Source organism: Exophiala bonariae, assembly GCF_035927105.1.
Source record: "Exophiala bonariae strain CCFEE 5792 chromosome Unknown scaffold_5, whole genome shotgun sequence".
NCBI lineage: Eukaryota > Fungi > Ascomycota > Eurotiomycetes > Chaetothyriales > Herpotrichiellaceae > Exophiala > Exophiala bonariae.
In genome coordinates this window covers 793,511-804,845 of record NW_027042480.1, presented here as the reverse complement: position 1 = coordinate 804,845, position 11,335 = coordinate 793,511, and the positions used below count along the sequence as shown (strand labels likewise).

The window sequence follows — 11,335 nt, the reverse complement described above, 5'->3', positions numbered from 1 at the left end:
TATGTTCATTACTGGGATATGACAACTGGCGTTGAAGAATTGATGCAGAGCCTCAATCACCTTGTGGCCTCGGGCAAGGTGCTATACCTGGGGATCAGTGACTGTCCTGCGTGGGTCGTTGTTAAAGCCAATGACTATGCCAGACATCACGGTCTGAGACCATTCTCCGTCTATCAGGGTCGGTGGTCGGCTGCTGAGCGGGACTTTGAGCGTGATATAATACCAATGTGCATTGATCAGGGCATGGGTATAGCCCCCTGGGGAGCATTAGGAGGCGGATATTTCAAACCCTCACAGCAGACTGAGCCAGCTGAACAAGGTCGCAACATGCCATCAGTCTCCACAGGCAAGGAAGCAGAGGTCAGCCGAGTACTGGAAAAGATCGCGGCTTCCAGACAGACACCTGTGCCTATAACCTCCATCGCCCTGGCATATGTCTTGCACAAGACTCCGAATGTGTTTCCAATCATCGGTGGGCGAAAATTAAGTCATCTGAAGTCCAACATTGAAGCCCTTGCCATCCGGCTGTCACAAGATGAGATCGACGAAATTGAGACGGCTTACCCCTTTGACATTGGATTCCCACTGAAGTTCCTTTCTGGAAGCAATAAGGCTCCTCAAGGGCCTGGAGATATCATGTTCACCAGCAGAGCGGGTCATCTAGATTTCGTGCAGGGGCCTTCGCCCATTCTGCCCCCCAGAGGTGCTGAAGGTTTGCCCGAAGCTGAGAAGGCGAAGGCCCTTGGTTACAGGCATCCATGAACGAGAGGTTCCAGGACATTTGAAGCTGCGCTCGATTCCGAATGAGGGAAAGAGAGTCACGTCGTATTGATTTAGAGCCTAGCAAACTTGTCACGCAGCGTGCCATGCAGAGCCTGCGATAGTGCTAGAACCTCGAGGCTATCAATGGATGGTCCTGAGAGGGGTTTAAGAACTGGGGAAAAAGGGCAAACCCCGCACCCGATATTATCGTGGGGAAGGGTTTGAGTCTGACCAACATTCTAGCTAAGAGACCCTCATTGGGGAATGACAAACAATGCTACCTAAGTACTGTCAGACCGAGGTAATCGTGAATAAATAGCAATGTTTCTGAACCACTCCCGAGTACTTCGCAGCATTCATTGAATATTACTCAGGAAAAGAACAATATCTGGTGGCCTATGGGCTGATATTCTTGGCAATCGCTTAACTCATGATCAGTGAAGCTCATAATCTGTAAAGGGGGTTCTCTAGACAGCTACTCCAGACTCCACCTTGCTCATGAGTGGATGCGGATCCGGCAGCCATGTGTTCAGCCTCCATCGGAAATCGAATCCCATGGAGGCGAAGTCGAAATGGGTGATCAGCCATGGTAGGCGCATATACTGCATACAATCACCATTTAACTATCCATCGCTTCAGTGTGAGCGTATCCCTTTCTGATACTTGTCATCAATTGCTTTTTATCATCCCAGCTTGAGTACTGGCTGTCCATTCACCACATCATGTCTCAAAAACAGGTCGATGCCCTGGTGGTAGGGGCCGGGTTCGGTGGAATATATCAGCTGTATCGTTTACGGCAATTAAACTTGTCCGTAAGAGTGATCGACACAGCCAGCGGCTCTGGTGGTACCTGGTACTGGAATCGCTACCCTGGAGCGATGAGTGATACCGAGAGCTTCGTCTATCGATATTCATGGGATAAAGAAGACCTCCAGATTTATCCTTGGACACACCACTACGTGAAGCAGGCTGATGTCTTGGCTTATCTAGAGCATGTTGTTGAAAGACATGACCTTGGGAAATATATGCAATTCAATACTGAATTACTTTCCGCTGAATGGAACAGCACTACCAATCGATGGGACATCAAGCTGAGTGACGGTGACACATACAGTGTGCGATATCTTGTCACCGCATTGGGTCTACTCTCGAAGGCCAACTATCCAGATATATCTGGGATCAGCACCTTCAAGGGTCGAATTTGCCACACAGCTGCATGGCCCAAAGACTTGGATCTCACCAACAAGCGTGTTGGCGTAATAGGATGCGGCTCAACTGGAGTACAGGTAATTACCGACATCGCCAAGGATGTCAAATCTTTGACATGTTTTCAACGACATCCACAGTATACTGTGCCCAGCGGAGACCGGCCGGTTCAACCAGAGTACAGGAAGTGGGTGAATCAAAATTACGATGATATCTTTGATCAAGTGAAGAATTCTGCCGTGGGATTTGGATTTGTCGAGTCTACCGTCCCTTTTGACACGGTCAAATCACCTCAGCGTCGCGAAGAAATCTTTGAAGATCTTTGGAAACAAGGGAATGGATTTCGCTTCTTCTTCGGAGGGTTCTCCGACCTGGCGACGAACAGAGAGGGCAATGAAGCAGCCTGCTCTTTCATCCGCAACAAGATATCACAAATTGTCAAGGATCCGGAAAAGGCCAGAAAATTGAGTCCGCATGACTACTATGCTCGTCGGCCTCTCTGCGATGGAGGTTATTTCGAGCAGTTCAATCGACCGAATGTCGAGGTCGTCCTGTTGACCGAGGACCCCATTACGTCCATCACCCCTGAAGGTATCCAAACGAGCAGTGCGCTTCACGAACTGGACGTCATTATATTCGCGACGGGCTTCGATGCCATCGAGGGGAACTACAACCGCGTGCGCATTCGAGGCCGCAATGGGATGACGCTCAAGGAGAAGTGGGATCCTGTTGGGCCAACGAGCTACCTTGGTGTCGCTGTGCCCAATTTCCCGAATTTGCTCATGATCACTGGCCCGCAGGGCCCCTTCTCCAACCTCCCACCCGCCATCGAAGCCCACGTCGACCTCATTAGCGGTCTCATTGATCGCGCAGAAGGCTTTCGAAGACGATCACGGCCTGGCGACGTTAATAAACCCAAACTCATCGAGGCTCTCCCGGAGGCGGAAGAGGCGTGGAGTCGCGAATGTGAGCAAGCGGCCGAGGGGAGCCTGTTCAAGGAGACCGCTTCGTGGATCTTCGGTCAGAATATACCCGGTAAGAAGTACGCCATCCGCTTTTATTTCGGTGGCCTCAAGGCATTCTACCAAGCGGTGCAGCGTGTTATCGATGGTGGGTATACTGGCTTTGCCACATTGGAGGATAAAGTCGAGGACGAAGAGGCCATCACATTTGACAGCTCGAGTGGCCAGGAGTTAACCGCGCATTTATGAATTAGGCAATTAATATGATCCAATAATGAATTCTACGCAATATTGCTTCCCCTGCTAAGTCCGCTTCGCATTATCGCTGTCGCCGATGAAGATCGAGGACAGTTGCATAGTGAGAACCCCCTCGATAGAATTCTGAGGTTGCCGTAACATTCGTTTTCGCATTTCACACTGGTTGTTACTCATCCCATAATTTTGTGAGAAAGCCAGGGTAGGCCTTCTTGCGTCATCATTATTGGAATTCAACAGCGTGCAGAGCGGTGCTCTTTGGGAGGGGTTTAGAACGTGGTGCCAGTGAGGTGCTAGGCATTCGATTGAATCAAGGCCGCTATTTATATCATGATCGCTTTCAACCATGATAAAGTGGGAAGAAGTTCGTTCAATCTTTTGCTTAATTGAGGCTAAATCGAGTGCGTTTCGTGAGAATTAAGCCCGCCGGTACGTTGGTTAAATATGCGGGATAGGACTTGAAGGTGGGTACCTCGGGTGAGAGATCCGAGCGCAAACAACAGCTCTATCTCACTGATCACGAATACAGCCCAACCTCATCTTTAAGATCATATGAATCTTGCATGCTTTGTATCTAGAACTTTGGTGTATCGATTCAACTTATCCTCATCATCCACATTAGCAAGCAATAGTTATCCACTACGAACAGATGGGATCAATGACTCCGATATACTACTCTGCTGGTAGGGGCATGGATAAAACAGGTCGATGCTGAATGCTGCCGTCCGTTCGAGTCGATCTCGGGCTTCGTCAAGTTGACAGAAGAGAAAGATTGACTCAAAACTTCGCCACTCGCACCATGTGAGACGATGAATGAAAACGTGAACGGATCTCGTTATCGCTGTTTGCTTGGTTCACAGGCAAAAAAATGGTCAAGATCCAGAGGATTGCCAGCTTATCTTCGATTTCCACCGAAACTGAGATCGTCCTAGGCCACTTCGGTTTCCGAAATACGGTCTTTAGCTAGCTCGGTGCTGGACCCAGGGTCAAGAGGCCAGAGGCCGCCAGACAAGCCTCCTCCGAAGCATGTCGACGGGGTTCTGCAAATTCGAGACTCACGAATGAGAACCTCGATGGAGACAGAGTAACAGAAAGCTACGAATCGAAAGTGCACAAGCGGGCAACATAGATACGGACATGGCGCTGGGAGATCAGCAAATTTGGAGCGACCAAGGGACCATGTCGATCAGCCCACTCTCTCTGACAATCGACTAGTCGATGAGTGATTGGATCACGATCAGCCAGAACAATCCGGCCTACCAGATGCGCGAGCCCACTATACTTGATAACAACACCATCATCATGGTTGATGCTGACCATGGAAGTGGGATTCATCTGAGGAAGAATTCGGAAATCGTTGGTGAGCATACAGAACGTGCAAGGATGAGACATGCAAGGATATAAAGGATCTCGATCGTTCTCCTTCTCGTGTGAAGAGTGATTACTCCTTCGTGAGGTAATCCTGAGGGGTAAAGGGAACGAAGTCACACAAAATGTAGAAATACATTGTGTTGAGACGGGCTGAGGAGCGATCCCACCAGCTTAGGCGATGACTGCCAAACTCGTCCCCCGCCCCTTTTGACTTTGCTCCCTGGTACAAAGCAGGTGCTAACAAGATGCTGTTTGGGCGAAAGTCAAATATGGGAAGCATGGAACTCAAGCCGCTCGCAATTCTGTAATGTACGATTTGCAACTAGAATGTGAGTTACCAGGAAATGGGCATCTAACCAGAGCACGACTCATGGGTCAAAGAAAGAGACCAGGACCACGTTATCTCAGAAATATTTTCAATGCCTAACGCACACCTACGGGGTGTACATCTACGGGGTTAGCAGGGAGAAAATCGTTCCACATGACGTTCTGGCCATCAGAAAAACCGACGTACCTGTCCTTGATCTGAGCGATCACCTTTCGCCTTCAGAAATGACGGCGAGCCCATCACTTTCTCTCAGAAGTGTGATGAGCAGTGTCGCCCGAGGTACACCTAGTTGTCCCTTGCAGGTTGCTGTTGAGGTGGATAGGTGTCGCTGGTAGCGCCTGCAAGTTGACGACCTTCAGATACAAATCCACTCCTATCCTCCACACAGTTATCGTTAGTGGGACGGGCCATTGGCAGACAACGGAAGGGGGCAGCTGCTGGTGTGACTTATGACGTTGTTCTACAGATGAAGTGGTCGTTAGTTGTGAGGCAGTGCAACAGGCACTATGATGCAAACGATCGACGATGATATTTCCATTTCCAAAGAACCATCCCTACTTTTGGGGCGACAAAGTGGCATCCCAGTACCTAATGCCCACCCAACATTGTTTCCATAAGCTCGGCATCACGAAAATGAATTGACATTTTACTAATGATGTATTTATCGAACTTGACCTACAACTAGTACCACCGCAAGGAGATGTTAGAAGTTTGTTGCAGGTTTACCTAGGTCCACACGTAGAAGATGCTACAGATAGGACGGTGCGTTTAAATAATTGATCTTATTTGTATAACAGTGCTGTAATATTCATGCTCGATAGCAACTAATCTTTGGCAAATGGTCGAGTCCACGAGATACTGTTACTTGAAACTACTAGAGCCCCTGCTGGACGGGGAGTTACATCCCCCACCAAACCGATTGACAGATCTGCAAGAAAAACCGGCCCAAACTCCAGGCTTATTGGTACAAAACCCCTAATAGGGAAATAATAGTTGATCATCAATACGCTCCGTCTACCTTCCCGATGCCCGCCGTAGGGAGGGATCGAATCACTGGAGATACTCGACAACCCCTGGTGAATGATGAAGAAGTTCGTGTAAGAATTGATTTCATTGGCTTTGAACGCTGATTGATAAAGAAAATCGAAAAAGGTCAAGCGGTCTTAGAAAGAGGCTCGTGAGGAATTGCTGCTGTGGCTTTTGGAAGGAGATAGAGGATTCTGATTGTCTGATGAACCAGAGCTTCGTCTCCGAGCTGAACGTGTTGCTGCATCCATTTGTTCTTTGGTGTGGGAATGCATCATGCGAGCATATGTTGACATGGCTGCAACAGGATCGGATTCATAATCAAGAGGCTCAGCAGGCATGGTGAGATATTCAACAGATGGAGGCATTTTGTTGTTTAATTGTTTGGTTGTCGAATGGATGTTATACAATAATTATTGAGACTTCGGTGTAGGTTGATGAAATGCCGCGCTGGTTTTGTGTATTGAGGAAAGTAGATTGTTTGAGTTTGATGATGAGAAAAAGATATATGGTGAAAAGGGGAGAGAAATCTAAAATACTTATACAGAGACTCCTTCACCAGGCTGAAGATGAAAGATGAAAGCATTCGCCATCCAGTACCAAGGCGAGCTGGGCGGGGTTTCAGCCAAAGCCAAATGTCATTCATGGTGTTGGAAGCGGGTGGCGTCAGAAAACCAGTAACATCTTTGGCTTGGACCAGGGTCGATGCACGTTAGCATTGATGTCTCGAAGTCGAGTGGTCGAAGCAGGGATCAGATCAGCACAGACTGTCGATCAGCGGCAGCAAGCTGACTCTCTGATCCTCACCACAAGTCTGATGGTGAGCACCAACAACTGGAGATCGAGCGAATCAATGATCAAATGTGGTCATGAACAGTGGAGCAGGACCCTGCCGATCCCAGGGGCGGGATAGGGTCTAGGATTAAACATGCAAGATGAGAGCATTCTGCATCCTTCATGGGATTTTGCCCATGATACGATGGCAAAGAACATTAAATCTAACGGCTCTTTGGCAAGCGAGGATCCCTGTGGGTCGGGAGATATTAAGGGTCTTGTGAGCTATACACGGTGACTGGTGAAACGCTTGCACAAATAGGATAGGTATATTGAAGGCTGGGAGTGGATGCGATGATGGCTCATGCACCCCAAATCCCACTCATCTGCAACATCTGGTTGTCCTGTGAGTTGTCGTGGGAAACTTACAGGACTCAGTTGCAATAGAGTCGTCCGCAGTATACATAGCACGTTATAGTCCAAATGATAATTTAGGCACACCCTCCCAGCAACGGGAAGTACAACAAATCCGTAGGTATATTGTGGCCATGATTTGGGCCGTGTTGTGTATAGCAAACATTTGCTTGGGCAGGGACACGGGGTAGGAAAGTGGGGTATGACGTTGCTCAACCTGGTTTTGGCGTCATTTCGGTGCAGCCTTGCGTCTGCCAAGAGCGCCACCTCAACCTTAAAACAGCCTATGACCAAATATTTGTGGTTCTTGTCATGCAGAAGTGAGAGCGAGTCCTCAAAGCTCCATGTTGATCTCAGCAACCAACACTCGCTATAATCGCCTTGCTTCTGCTGTTTGATTCGACGGGATACTTAGTGCAGCTGCATTTGATTTATTCCTAACCTATCAATTTCTACTGATAGGTGAGTTGTCCATAGCTTTCATCTCCAAAATGTGTGATGATACTACCGGGATAGCTAGATAGGTAGCCTCGTAAGTGACTGTAGTGACAGATCGAGCCTAGGCACACTAGGCCTGTCTATTTTCCTCGGGACTCGGAAGAATGCATTAGTATGTCGTAGACAAGGAAGTAGTGTAACAAGTGGTCGAGTTCCACGAAACGGGAACGAATGCCAAATTGCAATTCCCATCCAAATTCTCGATCCAAGAGAGCAATCAGCTATCGAGTGGGTCGAGGTACGAGAAGCAAGTCAATCACTGCACCAACGCATTGCAGGTGTAGACCAAGGACTACGCCATTGATGTTTGTCTTCTACTCGTACGTTGTCCGGAGTGAACAATACATATGTGCGAAAGGGCGGTAGACGATCGACTGTCTGCATGGTAAGAATGTTTGACACGCGCGCTGCCGGTCGAAGAATAGCTGCAAATGTGGATCATTCCGACCATAAACAGGCTAGACAGAAGGGTTGTAATGTTTGGAGAAATGATGTCTGATCTCGATCATTTTTCTCGATCAGGCTGTCCCAGTGCAAGCCATCCATCATCCCGTCATGTTCGTAACCTGGAGACCAAGCTAGGCTCAAACCTCGTTGAGAATTTTGTTTTTCAATGCACATCATCGCCATGCCTAATGGTATATCATGTCTCGATATGGAGACTTCCCCATATGACGTCCTTGTCAAAGTTCCATTAGGACAGATGGTTATTTGTGCAGTGATGCCGCTAGAGCCATTCAATCCTGATTGTCTCGGGCATTAACCATTGGGGAGGGAATCAGAGGACTGTCTATTCCGCATTGGAAGAGTGTCTATTATTGCTGATTTTTAAGATTGCCTCTTGTACCCATTTCTTTCATTATTAAACGGCATTCCTGGAGGCAATGGCGACACCCCTGGAGGCAATGGCGACACCCCTGGTGGAAATGGAATGTTGGCCATATTTGGTGGAAACGGCAGACCGAGGTGATTGTATCCACCAGAAAAGCTGGGTGGTGGCGGAGGCGGAGGCCATATGCCAGCCCAGTTAGGTGGGGGTGGAGGAAAGACATTTGTGACGTTCGACGGGGTTTGCTGGAAAGGTGAGCCCGGGAAAGGGATGGTAGGAACGGCTACAGCAGTATTAAACTGGTTCGATGAATCAAGTCTCGGAGGAAGATGAGGCGTGAAGGTAGTGTACGGTGCTAGATTTGCTGTCTCTCCACGGGCGTTGTCGTAATGTCGCAGATCATGAGCTCGTTTTTCTCGGGATGTCGAGCGATTGTACGACTGTGGAGACCGTGAGTTCTCACTCGATGATCCGCTGTAACGTCTCCTCTTACGTTGCGTGCGGCCATGGCTACGACTTCTCTCACTTCGACTCTGGCTTCGATTTCGGCCTCGGCTCCGGCTTCGACTTAGACTGCGACTTGAGGTGGATGACTGGCTTCTGCGAAAACCTGCACCTGTGACATTTGTCTTGCCTCGGGACTTCATCTTGTCACAGAACGCGCGTGACCAACCGTAATATGTATCACCCCCGATACTTTCTGTTTCGTTACGGTGTTGAATTTGGCCAAGCTCATCGACTTCGATGAAGATGCCCTCATCTTCAAATTTCGTGAACGAATTATCCATTCTGTCAACATCTCGTAAGAAATCTTTTAGCGCATGCACCAAGCTCTCATCGGCAGGACCGGCAGAAAGTTGCAAAGCCCTTACTTCATCTGGTCGAATAGATTGAGAGCTGTTAGGGACAATCAGATGCATGAGGTTGGCAGCTGGTAGGTCATAGAATGGTAGGGATGGGTCTCCATGAGTCGACGGAATGTTGTACGGAAGCTCTGTAATGGCACCGGCAGACTTGGTGTCATTCTGCGAGGCTGGCTCGCTTGTCGTCGGTGATGCTGACAGGGAGTTCTGGAGGTGGGCTTGTTCGGTCTTCGTGAAGTAGTCCTCCTGACGCCAAATATCCAGTAAGTCGACCAGCCGCTTGGTAACCTTGGGTTTGCGCTGCGAACTTGCCAATTGAATCAAATCAGGCAATACTGGTTGTAAGGATTGAGGAACGGAAATTTCCACTGGCGGATTCCGGGTGTGGTATTTGGCATGGTGGAAGAGGTCATGGAGTAGGTAGAGGATGTGCAGTCGTTGGCGCGACACTAGAGACTTTGAATGGCTCTGGGCTTCAGGCTCGTGATGTCTAGCAACGGAGACGAGGAATTTCCCTAGAGCCAAGGTCCTTGTAGTCGAGACAAGGACATTCTCAAGCAGCCACTGTTTACAGGCCTAAAGTTCTTCAGTAAATTCGAGTTTCATTTCTACGCGTAAGACTAGAATCCTTCAAACCTGAATGTTCTTTGGGGTGCACTTGTGGAGGGTCTGATCAAAAATGGTTTGGAAGTGCGTAATATCATCACGAGATACCTTGGTTATATCAGGTCGCAATAAAGAGGCGGCGAACGTTGCCTTTGCAAGGGATAGATGATGCGCGGCCATGAGCGCAGTTTGATGAGATGCATGAAGTTGCAATGGTTGCAAGCCAGGCGGATGATACGTTGTGTTCTGCTTCGAGCTAGTCATTTTGAGATGTGAAAAAATCACGTGGCACATTATCTCATACTATCTTATCTTATCTTTGCATCTTATCTCATCAAACTCTCTAGGTGTACTGTACAGTATGTACATACATAGTGTACATATGTATGTATGTACTACTTAACTGTACATATGTATGCAGTTCATCCTTCAACTTAGGTACCATGGTGGATTAAATGGTCAACCTCAGTCCAAGATATCTCTCAACGCTGTAAATCAGTCTGTATGTTTACTACAGTTCGTGTCTGCTCATCCATCTCATCTGTGCAGCTGAACGTGGGATTTCGGTCCAAGGCCGAGCCGATGGTGGGCATTGCCGTCTTTCCGAATACTGCTCCGAATTACACAGCCCATTGCTTGGTCTGCCGGCCCTGATGATCACGAGTGGGCGTCGCATGCCCCGAGTATTCGGCAGGTTAGGTAGACTCCAAGCTAGCTCCGAATTCATCAGGACGAAGTAATCATGCCCACACCAGCCGACAATTTGATTCCGCGTGTAAATCGGTCTTGGAAGACGGTATCTCGTACCTGGACTTTGCATTAACAATCCCGAGGGTGGCATGACAAACCACTTCCACGTACAATATAATGTGGCATGGTCAGGAACAAGTTGGCACACTCACACCACTGTATTTTCTAGATCTTAATATCTTATAGGCTGCCCAAATCACCTGGTCACCTAAACTTCGTGATACCTAATGCAACCTGCATGAGCACGCAATTCCTCCCAATTCCCACGTATTGGTGACTCAACTTTCATCTGAGCCTCTCCATACTTTACTACTACCACAAGGCACACAACATCCCACCAGCCCAGGCTAGCAGGCCCCAAGGTACACAGTTGCCTGGAGCCAATCTGATTGCTTGTAAATACATATCCAGTCTTGTAAGACAACCGCACAACTGGTTCAAATAGCTGGTCGGCCCCCTGGCCCCTCTTTGGATCGTTTTCACCTAAACTGTCCCCTCTAAATCACTCTGGAACTCTTCATACTACAGCCGCAATCATGAGTGTCAGTACCGTCGTTGCTTCGTCTTTTACCCAAACTGCCATCCGCCATTTCTCAGCACAAGCACCAAGACCTGCCACAAAGCTACAATCTGCCGTTGCTGGCGCAATCATCACATCGGCAGTCGTCCTGCCCTTCGTTCCACCTGCAAT

At 48.5% G+C, this 11,335-nt stretch overlaps 2 protein-coding genes across 2 annotated transcripts; one reads left to right on the top strand and one right to left on the bottom strand.

Moving 5' to 3' along the window:
* Positions 1–1,484: 1,484 nt before the first annotated feature.
* LTR84_011053 (uncharacterized protein) lies at positions 1,485–3,179 on the top strand (the record flags this gene model as incomplete). The annotated part of the gene is made up of 1 exon (XM_064854586.1): positions 1,485–3,179. One exon carries the CDS (start codon positions 1,485–1,487, stop codon positions 3,177–3,179), a length of 1,695 nt encoding a protein of 564 aa, XP_064709312.1.
* A 5,245-nt stretch (positions 3,180–8,424) lies between these two features.
* Positions 8,425–10,158, bottom strand: LTR84_011052 (uncharacterized protein; the record flags this gene model as incomplete). Its single annotated transcript, XM_064854585.1, has 2 exons — positions 8,425–9,864; positions 9,925–10,158. The coding sequence occupies 2 exons, from the start codon at positions 10,156–10,158 to the stop codon at positions 8,425–8,427; spliced, it is 1,674 nt and encodes a 557-aa protein (XP_064709311.1).
* Between the last annotated feature and the right edge of the window lie 1,177 nt (positions 10,159–11,335).